General features: G+C 39.1%; 1 protein-coding gene across 1 annotated transcript in view; it reads left to right on the top strand.

Annotated features, from left to right (window-relative positions):
• The window catches only part of LOC130236047 (chondroitin sulfate synthase 3-like), a 152,825-nt gene extending 143,898 nt beyond the window's left edge, over nucleotides 1–8,927 (top strand). Inside the window, 1 exon segment of the mRNA XM_056466610.1 lies at nucleotides 6,427–8,927. Within this exon segment, the coding sequence (XP_056322585.1) occupies nucleotides 6,427–7,998 (1,572 nt within the window). The 3' untranslated portion in view covers nucleotides 7,999–8,927.
• The last annotated feature ends 4,884 nt before the right edge of the window (nucleotides 8,928–13,811 follow it).

The following is a 13,811-nucleotide window of genomic DNA, read 5'->3' as shown; positions in this document are numbered from 1 at the left end:
CTTTTTAGACTTATCTAGTGCCAAGTTTTCAAAAAAGTGACTACCAAGTGTTTTTACGTGTTACTTTAGATTTTGAGAGACTCTCATGTGTCCATGCTGTACCGTTTCTAACGTTATTAGGAATTATTATACGTTATCATGATGAAAGTAAAATATTATTTACTGTCATCATGGCAAAGATAAAAGAAATCAGTTATTAGAGATGAGTTATTAAAACTATTATGTTTAGAAATGTGTTGATAAAATCTCCCGGTCAGAAACAGAAATTGGGGAAAAAAATAAACAGGGAGGCTAATAAATTAGGGGGACTTCAACTGTATATATATATATATATATATATATATATATATATATATATATATATATATATATATATATATATATATATATATATATATATATATATATATATATATAAATCATTATATTATATTAACAGTTAATTTGTTTGTATTACTATATTTGTTGCAACTATAATTACCACAAATTACCTGTACTTTATGGTTTAAAAACACTATAACACTATAACAATATAAAAACAATATATTACTTACTATAAATTACTATAGTGTTTAATGTGGGAAATCACTAATAAAAAAACTATTAAAAAATTAAGCAAAAAAATACTATTAAATCGCTGGAAAAAAATATTAATATTGTGTTAAACATTTATTAAATGTACCATTTCAATGTGGTCATGTCATTGGTCCATGAACATTTCCTGCTTGTTGTCAAACTATTTCATAACTCTAACAAGAGGCAATTTATTCATAACTTAATGTTAAGACAGCTATCATAATGTTATTTATCAATATGTGGTTCTTTTTGGATTCTCGGAAGCTATAGAAATTAAAAGTGTAAAACAGGAAATACGTTGGGACCATTGTTTTTGTTTACATCGCTCAAAATGGTCTATACATATTAACTTGCTATTATTTCCTTCATTATAATAAATCCATTATATTAAAATAATTCTGTCCAATTTGGATCATTTATATATCTCTGAAAAATGTTTTAGCCATGCCAGAAAACGAGTATCTGCTAATGTCTCTGTCCGATAATAATGACTGCTCGATGATCATCTATGATTACTGATAGAAAAATGTCCAGTCTATTATATTGAATATATATATATATATATATATGGCGATTGGAAGCAGTGTTCCCCATTTGCCCGTCTCGATCGCCACATTTGTAAAATAGTATACACTGTTGTTTTTTACGCTATTTATTAACAATATATATAAAAATATATTGATGACGAGGTCCGAGAAGACGATAATAACATTAACGTCGTAACCATATATGGTTTGCCTAGATCGTGTGTGCTGGATTGTGTGTGCCTGAAACGTGTGTGGGTCTGCGGATCAGCAGCTGGATATTATTGGAATCATCGGCGATTCTCTCAGATCACGTCTTTGGTAGTTCACACTTTGTGATTGTTACTCACATGAACAATGTCCAATTCGCCTGCGTTTTTAGACATTTGTCAGCGATTTCCTAAAACCTGTCGGCGATTCAAAATTGGGGCTAAAATCATGCAGTTTGAACTTGGCAGTACTTTACTTGCTAATTAGAAAAGTAATACTGTATGTAACTCACGTCACTTGTAATCTGTTTCTCCCAACACTGTCTATATACAAATGTTATCAGATCGGTGCTGATATGTGTGCAAGTAGATGGGAAAGTTTATGATAGGATGTCCAAACCAGAAAATGTGGGTCAGTTTTTTTTTTTTTTTTAAATGAGGTCTTGGTTGAGATGATGTGAAAGATATATTGGGTATAAACTGGGCTAAAACTCCTGCAGTGTGAGCCCAGTTTTATTGCCAAAAATTTGCAGACAACCTAAACCTCTACTGAACATGACTATAAAAAATGTCTTAATTCTTCATACAGTGCGTTTCCATAGACACCAATAAACTGATTTTAATACAATTAAGACAAAACTCTGATTAAGAGTCTACCATGTAAACAGCGTTTTTTAAATTAATTTAATCTGATTAAGGTCATAATCGAAATAAACAGAAATCGGATTAAGTCATGTGGAGTATGTCAATTTTGGTCACGTTATTGAAGTGCAGTACAGACATGTAAACACCGCTATCAAACTATTTGTGTAGGATTTTTGCCGCATTTTGCAACAGGATAGTCTATACAAACACAGCTGTTTGACACTATTCTCTGCACCTACCGAGCCAGTGAAGGACCACAGACACCTGCATCGCGAAATGCGTAGGTTTTTTTTTCCAAAACGATGTCCAGTATCAAATACCATTAAAACTACTCTTCCAGCAGTTCATACTTGCATCTAATATCTGGTTTGTTACTGGGACATGCATGAAATGTTGCTGAATGAAAGTGAAAGTGCCAAACTGCAATTAAAGTCGACAAGTTAAAAATGAAACACTCGAAATTACATTAAACTCCGGAGGAAATGTGGATAGCGCGGTGACGCAATGATGTTAATCGAATTATGTGCTATTACATGTAAAACGGGATCATGAAAGGAACATTCAAAATGGGCCTGTATAGCACTCGGTATGATAACCTTGGATAAAATATCGCGGTTTCACGGTATTGTGATTACTGCTCCAAAATATATTCATTTTAATTGTCAGGGTAAAAAAACAAAAAAAAAAATTTCCCTTTTAAACACAATATATTTTATTTTTTGAAAGATTTATAATATTTTGGAACAGTAAACATGTCAGGCTGAATAATTAAAATGAGTCATTGACTTCTGCTTTCTTTATTAGTTTCAAAAACACAGATTTCTTTACAATTTAAACGGCGTCTTTGGATATTTTTTCTGCTGAAGATACTATTGTCCTAAAAAAAATTTAAATAAAAAATCTTACACATACCTTAGGAACGAGATTACAGGAAATTTTGGCGGTTTTAAAACGATGAATTTTCCAAACCGGGGTATACTTTGAAAACGGTTATTGTCCCATGCCTATAAACCTTAAACATAAATAATTTGTTTACTGATGTCAATGTAAACGTAGTCAGTGTCGCTTTAGAGAATTTTGTTGCAGCTTTCTGTTCTAGGATGACAGTCACCACTATTCTGACTTTAGTATAAAATTAGTATAAAAAGTAAGTAAAAAAATTAGTCATTAGTATAAAAATTTAAGGCTTTGACTTACGCAAGAGTGACACTGAAGCTGCATTCTCTTACCTCAGTACACTCTGACTAGTGTTAGTATCCGTCCAGCCAGTGATAGTCCCTGAATGATCAACACTCTGCTGCTCCTTTTCAATGAGGCACAAAGTTGCTTTCCAAAACCTGTCAGCTTCTCTTGATGGAATCAGCATAATCTTCAAGAAGCAGCCCTTTTACAAGCTTATAAAAGCTTATGAATCTGCATTTTAATTGTGCTGTAGCCTGTTTCTGAATCTGGCCTTCTAATAAACCTGGCATAAATTACAATGAATTGTGCTGACTATATAATGAATTGCTTGTTAAATCCCTCATTTGTGAGAGGTTCAGGATAAAAGCATCTCCTAAATCTGCGTTAAACAACCCTTTTTTTGGAGGCTCACAAACACTACACATTTCCAAAATCAAGACACATGCACACACACCCTGTAATCATACATCTGGAGCAGTGGGCAGCCATTTGCTTTCAGCGCCCAGGGTTAGGGTCCTTTCTAAAGGGCCCCTCTGTTTTTGGTATTGAAGGTGAAAAAGAGCACTGTTCGTTGCTGCAATTTGTTTAAAGCTGCATCTTTTTGAATTACAAGTTTATCTCCCTAAATATTCAGCCAAACTGGTGTGCCACAAGGACTAGGGTTGGGATCACTGTACTACATTAATGAATGCAACAAAAAAAAACTGTTTAAAGTGAGGCCCATTCATTCATTCATTCATTCATTCATTCATTCATTCTTTTTTTTTTCGGCTTAGTCCCTTCATTAATCAGGGGTCGCCACAGCGGAATGAACCGCCAACTTATCCAGCATATGTTTTATGCAGTGAATGCCCCTCCAGCAGCAACCCATTACTGAGAAACATCCATACACACTCATTCACACACATACACTACTCCATTTTAGTTTATTCAATTCACCTTTAGCGCATATGTTTGGACTGTAAGGAAAACCGGAGCACCTGGAGGAAACCAACAAATGAGGCCCATATATATTAAAATATAAGTAAGGAACTTGTAGTCATTCCAGTGAACCCTTTTAGAATCAACTGGAACTCCAACAGTGAGTCAGACCCCATCACACAATGTCAGAGTCTGATCCAACTAATACCATTTGTCTCTAAATGGGAGGAAATCCAAGCATCCATATGGAACAGCTGGGGAATAATGGACACTGTTGAGAGTTTCAAGCTTTTTTGTGATTAGCAAGCACAATTGAGTAGTAGTGTTTGGGTATCCACATTATTTGGACCAGATTAATTTCCATTCCCTATCTGAATCCTGGTTTCCTTCAATGTTTGTTCTCCACTTCTATTAATTGGTGGCATTTTGGTTCCTTGCCACTATTGTCTCTGGCTTGCTTGGTTGGTGTTGCTGGAGCTGCTCTTCAATGGATCATCTATAAAAAGCAAAATGCCCAAACTCAGTCCTGGAGGGCTTATGTTCTGCATAGTTTAGCTCTAACTTGCTTCAACACACCTGCCTGGAAGTCTCTAGTATACCTAGAAAGAGCTTGATTAGCTGGTTCAGGTGTGTCTAATTGGGGTTGGAACTAAAATATGCAGGACACCAGGCCGCTAGGAGTTTGGGCACCCCTGATCAAAAGTGACATTTGTATTAAACTAAACTGAATCCATTTTAATTTAGTAGCTAAGTCTTGTTTTTGTTTCATCTTAAACATATGTCAAAGTTAAATCTTTTCTATCTTTTAAAAATCTTGAAAGAGTTTTACACGTCTTTGATTTATCACACTTGGACTACTGTAGTGCATTATATATTGGCCTACCCTAATTTTCAGTATCACTGCTTCAATTGCTTAAAAATGCCATTGCTGGGGATCTTAAATAAGAATACATTGCTTCTTGTTTTAATGTCTTAAATCGCTTGTGAGTGCATTATATGGTTAAAAGTTTGTTGTTTGTTGTTGTGTTTGGGATCTGTAGAGGTGCGCATCGTTGGATTTGCTCTTCAATATTTGGACTCTCAGTAGTGATTATTAACCACACTGAACTGAGCTAAACTGAACTGAACTTAAACACTACAAACTGAATTACACTGTTCCTATTTACTGTGACCTTTTATGTGAAGCTACTTTGACACAATTTACATTGTATAAGCGCTATACAAATAAAGGTGAATTGAATTGAATTGTTTTTAAGTATTTAAATGGTTTGGCTTCTGCTTACTTGTCAGATCTTGTAAATGTAAACATGTTAGCCAGATGTTTGCGATCCGCATTATTCTGTTATACTAAAGAACAAGACTAAAGCTGAAAGGTGACCGTACATTTCCAGAGATCGTACATTTCCTTTATTTGTGAGATCTGCATCTTAAAATTCTTAAATGAAGTAGCATTTTCTAGACAAGCAAAAAATATTGTCTTGTTTTAAAAAATAATTTAAGTTTTTTCCTTAAAACAAGCAAAATAATCTGCCAATTGGGTAAGCAAAATAATCATATGTCGAAAAGAAAAAACAGATTATTTAGCTTACCCCATTATTTTGCTCTGTTTAAAGGAAAAACTCACCTATTATTGGCATATTATTTCTGAAAACAAGACAATATTTTTTGCTTGTCTAGAAAATGCTTCTTGATTTAAGAATTTTTATATATTTGGGCTAGAAACAAGACAAAAAATTCAAGTAAGAAAAGCATTTTGCAGTGTACTTATATAAAATGAGTTAAAACAACCCAATTCTTAAGATTTTTTGAGAATCCATTTAAATTTGTAAATACTAATAAGTTAATTCTTTCATGTTCACACGAATCGATTGTGTGGGACCCAGCATTTTTTACAAATAACTTTTGCTGCTTGTTCAAGCAACTTATTAAAAATAAGTTGAAACAATACAATTCTTAGGGTTTTGGGGGGACAACTTTATTGTTTCATGTTCAGTCCACTTAAATTTGTAATAATGATTAAGTAAACTTAATCGATCTGTGCTGGGACATCCTGAATGAATTTTGTGGAACCCTGTATTTTTTACAGTGTACACAACTTGGTCTCTTTAATTATTTAAATTTAAGGTGCACTGTCTTGTTGCACAGCACAGCGGTCAACTATTGTTTTTATTTGTGATCTGCTGCCTGCCTGATATGCTGGAATGTTCCACATTCTAAAATATTATGACTTAATACTTTTTCTTTATATTTGTTAAGCTGCTTTGACAGAATCTACATTGTAAAAGAAAATAGAAATAAAAATGATAACATGAATAGAACATAATTAATTATGAAATTACTAATATACTGTTGTTTCCTTCTGTCCGTAGATGCAGCAGTTGTTCTATGAGAACTATGAGCACAACAAGAAAGGATTCATTCAGGAACTTCACAGTAGCAAGATCCATAACGCCATCACGCTGCACCCCAACAAGCGTCCAGCTTACCAGTACCGGCTACACAGCTACCTTCTTAGCCGGAAGATCTCTGAGCTGCGGTACCGCACTATTCAGCTGCACCGTGAAGGCGTCACTATGAGCCATCTCAGCAACACTGCTGTGCAGTGGGAGGACCAGTTACTGGGTGCGCCACCTTCCTACACTCGCTACCGGCCAACAGAACGTGAAGAAGTCATCGAGTGGGACTTTGTTACCGGTAGGCACCTGTACTCCACCGGTGAGAAGCAGATGCCCCGTCAGGGTCTTGGAAACCTGGTCCGCTCAGCACTAGAAGATACAGTGCTTCAAGTAATGGAAATGATCAATGAGAACTCCAAAACTCGAGGCCGCATCATAGATTTCAAAGAGATCCAGTATGGTTATAGACGAGTGGATCCACTTCATGGTGCCGAATACATCTTGGACCTTCTGCTACTTTACAAGAAGCACAAGGGTAGGAAAGTGACAGTGCCGGTACGCAGACACGCCTACCTTCAGCAGTCCTTCAGTCGGCCGTTCTTCAGCGAGACAGAGGAACTGGATATTGGCGAGCTACAAGATGTCATCAATGGCGACTCTCGATCACTCTCTTTCCTCTCCAGCTCGCTTAAGATCTTCTCTTCCTTCCAAAATGCAGATTCCACAAAAGAGATGCAGGAGCAGAGCCAGACAAAAGTCCACTTTCTTGTACCGCTGACTGGGCGCTACGAAATATTTGTACGATTCATGGAAAACTTTGAGAGAGTCTGTTTGATCCCCAACCAGAATGTAAAACTGACCATAATTCTAGTTGATAATGATACAAACCAGGATAAGGAAAGACATCTAGAGCTGATCAAGGAATATCACAACAGATATCCCAAAGCAGACCTATCTATCATTCCTATGACAGGAGGCTTCTCTCGGGGTCTGGCTCTTGAGATAGGCTCTTCTCAGCTAAGGAACAACTCGCTGTTGTTTTTCTGCGATGTGGACCTGATCTTCAACACCGATGCCCTTCAAAGGTGTCGAGACAACACCATTGAGGGAAGCCAAGTCTATTTCCCTGTCGTCTTCAGTCAGTATGATCCCAAAATAGTCTATGCCGGTGACCCACCAGAAGACAGCAACTTTGTTTTTACCAAGAAAAGCGGATTTTGGAGGGATTATGGATTTGGTATCACCTGCATATTCAAAAGCGACTTGCTCAAAGCTGGCGGGTTTGATACTGCAATACAAGGCTGGGGTCTAGAAGATGTTGATTTGTTCACGAAAGTCATTAATTCTGATTTGAAAGTGTTTCGCTCTCAAGAACCAGGTATTGTGCATATTTATCACCCAGTCTCTTGTGACACACATTTAGAGCCCAAGCAATACAAAATGTGTGTTGGATCAAAAGCGAGCACTTACGCATCCACGATGCAGTTGGCCGAATTGTGGTTGTCCAAACATTTAGGCATCGGTTATAACAGGACTTCCTCCTGATACTCCAACCAGTCCCTGTGCAGAAATCACTGGAGTTTACCTCAGATCTGCAAACAGCAATGCATTCACTGTATGTGTGAGTATCTGTAGGGGTTCTGGGTCAATGTATGTCATTTTGGTACACTCCAGCAACTTCAGAGCAACGTTTGCTACATAGTCTGTTACAGCATCTTCCAAAGTATATTTATTGGACAGGTCTGAAAAGTCCCTTTAGGGCTCATGCTGTCTTTTCCAATCTGTTCATATGGTCAGGTGCATGCTCATGTCATGAAAACCACAATTGATGTGGTTGAATTGAATTTAATGAGGTTCTAAAGCAATGGTCTCAAACTCAATTCCTGGAGGGCCACAGCTCTGCACAGTTTAGCTCCAACCACCTCCAACTCTCACCTGCTTAATCGCCTCTAGTAGTCTTGAAAAATCCGTTGTGTTTGATTAGGGTTGGAGCAAAATCATGTAGAGCTCCAGGAATCCAGTTTGAGACCTATGTTTTAAGGAATAAGGAGATTGTTTTCTTTGTATGTCATTTAAAAGAAACAAGCTATTTCACATTGCAGTGGTTATAATAAATCTATTAATAATTATGACAATAATAATAATAATAATGTACAGATTTGCCACAAATGTGCTTTAAATTCCCTTGCTTGGGAAAGTGTCAGGACAAATCGAGTTTTCTTAATTCTATTTTAAGGAGAAATGCCGTACCGTATTGGAGTATTTTTTTTAATGGACGTTAACTGTTTTATTTTATGTTCTACTTGCTCTATGATTTTATGGTACTGGTTACCTTGTGACTTTTGTTTCCTTGTGTGCTACAACAACTTGCTTTGTGTCTTTTCAATTGATTTTAATTTGTCTGTTTGTTGGCAGAAAAAAACTCGGTGGCATTTAAATTATTTATAATAAAATTCTGAAATGTATACTTGAAATCAGTTGTAATCTGTGAATGATTTTAAAAAAAAGTTTTTTTTTTTGTTGTAAGTCAAATATGGTATACATTGATCCCTCGTTATTTGTGGGAGTTATGATCTAAAAATTATCTGCATTAGACGAAATCCGCGAAGTAGACCGCTTTTTTTTTTACAATTAATATATATGTTTTAAAGCTGTAAAGCACTTTTAATACACTTTTCTCAGATAAGCATTAACATTTTCACACTTTTCTCTCGTTTAAACACTCTCAAAGTTCAAACCTTGAACTTCCAGTCCATATTCCATAATGGCGCCCTACAGCACTTTACCATGTCCAGAAGTACTTTTTGTGCGATGTTTAGCACCTTCCTGGGTGCTACCGCAAGTGCCTTTTGACAGTGCAGAAAGTTTCGTTGACATGGTGGGAAGAAAACTTGCAAACATACAGTACAGCACTTCAGAGTCACATTAGTTGCAATCATAGACTGTAAAATATATGAACGTAGTATCCGTGACGTCATCCATAGGTTTCTGAAGAGCGCAAATGAAGCTAAAAGTAGGCGCGGCTAACCGTCGCCATTTTGTTCGAACGTCAGCGCACCAACAGCGGGATACCGCACAAGGGCTAAAAGGCGGAGAGTGAGCGGAGCTACAGGCACCTGCAGGCATTTTGCTTGGACCTGGTTTAGACAGAGCTTACTTTGGGAGAAACGCTTAATACTTTATTACCTGCGACTCGTTGTATTCTGACCACATGTGCTTGGATGTACACTATATCAATAAAGTGTTTACACTTTTAAAAACACTGTTGTAACACAATGAGCCACTAAGCATTGTTCTTACGACTTTTTTCAACAGGAGGAAAATACAATTATAGTATGTGTTAGTAAATGCAAGACTATTGATGAAATCCAGCCATTACACTGTATGACAACGCTTCATATGACTTCATATGTTTTATAGCCTACAGCTAATCAATCTGTCAGATTCTGGAGGGCATTACAGCTCTAAAGAACATTATAAATGATCTTAAATAAAATAAATACATTTTTAGAGATGGTATATAAGTATATAATTTCACTCACCAGGGAAACGGAGGCCACGTGAATGGTTTGAGAGCACAATTAAGTGCACACAGCATGCCATATCATCTGATAATTGTAGGAAATAATCCCAAAAGGCATTTGACTGTGTAAAGAAACATTAACCAACACAAAAATGCGATGTATATGCCGAGTTTATCGGCTAATTAGCCGAAATCAGCTGAGGTGACGAGACAGCGAGCAGCTAGACCTAGCTGTCACTCAAGTGGCCACGCCCTTAATTATGCAGACTTAATATAACTTAATAAAACGAAAAGGATGAGTTATAAAAAAATTCACCCCCCTCACAGTTGTCATGAAGGTTAATCATGGCTAAATGCACCAAAGCCATCATTTGTACCAGGCTGTAAGCATGTTTTTATCAGCTGTAAAAATGGCCTATTTCCCATTGCAGTCAGAAATGACTTGGACTTCCTGGAGCCAACCCCCCAAGGCGAGTCGATGAATTGCAGTTTTAGTTACTTCTGTATTGGCTTCCCAAGGGAGAGCGGGAGGTTGCCGCTTGGTAGCGATTGAAGATTTATGCAAATTTGGCAAGCTGAATGCATTCTGTACTGTACAGCAGACACGGCACGGAGAGATTGATTGGCAATAGTCTACAGCCAGTAACAATGTACAACACAATGCACTATTCAAGACGCAGAGCTCAAAGCACTGTAGAAAACAAAGCATATCAAATTGCACAAAAAAAATACTCAAAACTGCGAGGCCGCAAAAAGTGAACCACGTTATAGTGAGGGATCACTGTATAAAAAAAATCATAAAAATATTACAAAGAATGATGAAAATATGAGAAAATTCTGTGAAAACCAATAAGGTAAAACAGATCAGAATCCAAATACACATATACAGTTCTTTAAAAGTTTAAAGCTGTCATTGAATGAAAATTTGAATATACCTTGGAAAAGCCGACAAATCCCCCATTGTAAGCGTGTAGATTGCTGAAGAACCAATCAGATAAATGAGGACTATAATGCTGAGGTATTTTTGCAAAAATAAACCTCAACCACAGACTCTTCACAGTTTCATCTTTGGGCAGAGAAAATAACACTAACTGTCCCTCACACTTCCAATAATATCCAGCTGAGCACAGCGTCTTCATGACTTGATTCAACCGGGATCTGCTGCAGTGTTTGTCTTCCTCTATTTCTTTGCTACCGCCCGCTAACAATTTTAATTGAAAATTTTTCAATTTTCCCAGGTTTGCGCGAAACAATTATCCCGGGTTTTAATTTTCCCAGGTTTGTGCGCGCAACAATTGGGCGGGGCTTAATTTCGTATCGACATCACACCGAAATGGCTAAAGACTCGTTATCAAGACAATTAATTTGAAGTACTATGAGTCGACTCTTTTATAAATGGATCAATAGTTTTAAACGCTATGCACTTTTAGATTTAAGCCAGATATTTTACTTCACTTATAGCTGTGTTACACACTACATGGAAGGTGAAATTGAAAAAAAATGAAATTCCACAGTTTGGAAACTAGGATGGTGGGTACTGATTTCAACATAAAAGGTTTGTGAAAGATTATAAATTAATGTTACTGAGGTAAACAATAACTTGGTAATATGCCTCAGACTCATTAATTCCTCCCTGTGATTTCAGATATGTTAACCCTGTACCCGAGGGGGGAACGGAAATACTGTAGTGGAGAATCCACTTATGGGGATTTCGTTCAGAAAGCCAATCATCTGAAAGAGTATGTAAACGGGCCAATGAAATGCCAATGAGTTGGCAGCGTCAACTTGCGCAGCTGATGCTTGTTGCAATCAATTTAGCAATATAAGCACAGCAAGAGCAAGGCTGAGGCATCCTTTTTAGCTGAAGAGATTAATACTCTCAGCTAAAGGACAGTGATTATGGCAATGCAATATAGCATTTCTGTTCCCCCCCTCGGGGAACAATGGTTACTTTGGTAACCAGAGCGTTCCCCTTCGGATGGGGAACTTCAATGCTGTAGTGGAGAATCCACTTATGGGGAATGTCTAGAAAATGCCATTATGACTGCACCTTACCATCGACTCTCTGCAGGGCTCACCGTATCGGAGAACTTTACTGACAGATTGAATAAGCGCACAAATCTCCATGTTAGGGAGTTTGGCGCGGCAAGCGTGTTTTGACACCTTAACCGAGTTGTTTCCTTAATCACCAAGGGTTACCTAATACCCTTGAGGAGACCGGCTCCGCTCGCAGATTGTAAACCTTGCAAATGTATTAAGTGTCACCCAGCCCGCAGCTCTACAGATGTCTGTTAGAGAGGCGCCACGTGCATGCACCCAAGAGGATGCGATACTCCGAGTGGAGTGCGCACGAACTCCTGGGGTACACTGCTCGCCTTTGCTCTGGTAAGCGAGGGAGATGGCGTCCCCTATCCAGTGGGCCAACCTCTGTTTAGATACGGCGCTTCCTTGTTACCAACCACCATAACAGACGAAGAGCTGCTCAGATTATCTAAAGCTGTGAGTGCGGTCCAGATAAATTCGCAAAGCGCGAACTGAAGAAAGTAATGAAAGGGCTGGAACTGCCTCATCCGGTGGCAGCGCTTGAAGGCTCACTGCCTGGTCATTAAACGTTGTGGTTGGAATCTTGGGCACATATCCCAGGCGGGGTCTCAGGACAATGTGAGAGTAAGCCGGCCCGAATTCCAGGCATGAGTCACTGACCGAAAATGCCTCCAGGTCCCCGACCTTCTTAATTGATACCAACGCAACCAGCAGAGCTGTCTTCAGGGACAGAAATCTTAAAGATACTGAGTCGAGTGGTTCGAAGGGATCTGTACGCAGGCTCGTGAGAACGAGGGTGAGATCCCAAGAGGGCATGAGAGGGGGGCGGGGTGGATTAATTCACCTAGCACCTCTGAGGAACCGGATGATGAGGTTATTCCTTCCCACGGCGCTGCCAGCCACCGCGTCATGATGACCGAAGATGGCAGCCATGTAAACCTTGAGTGTGGAGGGGGCGACTGCCTGCTCTCCAGCTTCTCTTGGAGGAAAGAAAGCACAACGCTGATCTGGCAAGTTCGCGGGTCTTCTCTGCGAGAGACGCATTATTCAGTGAATAGACTCCACTTCAGGGCATAGTTGCGCCTCGTGGAGGGGGCTCTAGCCTGAGTGATGGTATTAACCACCGCAGTCGGTAGGTTACTTAAGTTCTCCTTGCGTCAAGGACCACACGTGGAGGTTCCTAAGATCGAAGCGAGGGTGCCAGATGGTGCCCTGTTCCTGAGAGAGTAGGTCCTCTCTCGAAGGGATCTGCCACGGGAGGGTCGTCACGAGGAGAGAGAGTTCTGACATCCAGGTCCAGTTGGGCCAGAGAGAGGCAACTAGCAAGACCTGCTCCTCGTCCTCCCTGAACTTGCACAGTAGCTGCACGAGGAGGCTCACTGAGGGAAACTCATACTTGCGCATGCCCCGAGGCCAGCTGTGGTCCAGTGTATCCATGCCAAGAGAGCCTTCGGTCAGGAAAAAAAAACAACTGGCAATGAGTGTCCTCGGGGGAAGCAAACAGATCGATCTGGGCTTCACCGAATTACGCCCATATCAGCTGAACAGACTTAAGGAGAAGTCTCCATTCTCCGGGATGTAAAGCCTGAGAGTGCGTCGGCTGCACGGTTGAGGCCACCTGGAATGTGAATGGTTCGCATCGATTTCAGCCGCGTATGACTCCAGAGGAGCAGACGGCGGGCAAGCTGAGACATGTGGCGAGAGGAGATACCCCCCATGCGGTTAATATATGCTTCCGCCGTGCGGTCCGTCCTGACCAGCACGTGCTGCTGCTCCAGCACTGGAAAAAAAA

This window comes from Danio aesculapii, chromosome 10 (genome assembly GCF_903798145.1).
Source record: "Danio aesculapii chromosome 10, fDanAes4.1, whole genome shotgun sequence".
NCBI classification, from domain to species: domain Eukaryota; kingdom Metazoa; phylum Chordata; class Actinopteri; order Cypriniformes; family Danionidae; genus Danio; species Danio aesculapii.
This window is presented reverse-complemented; position numbering and strand designations above follow the sequence as displayed.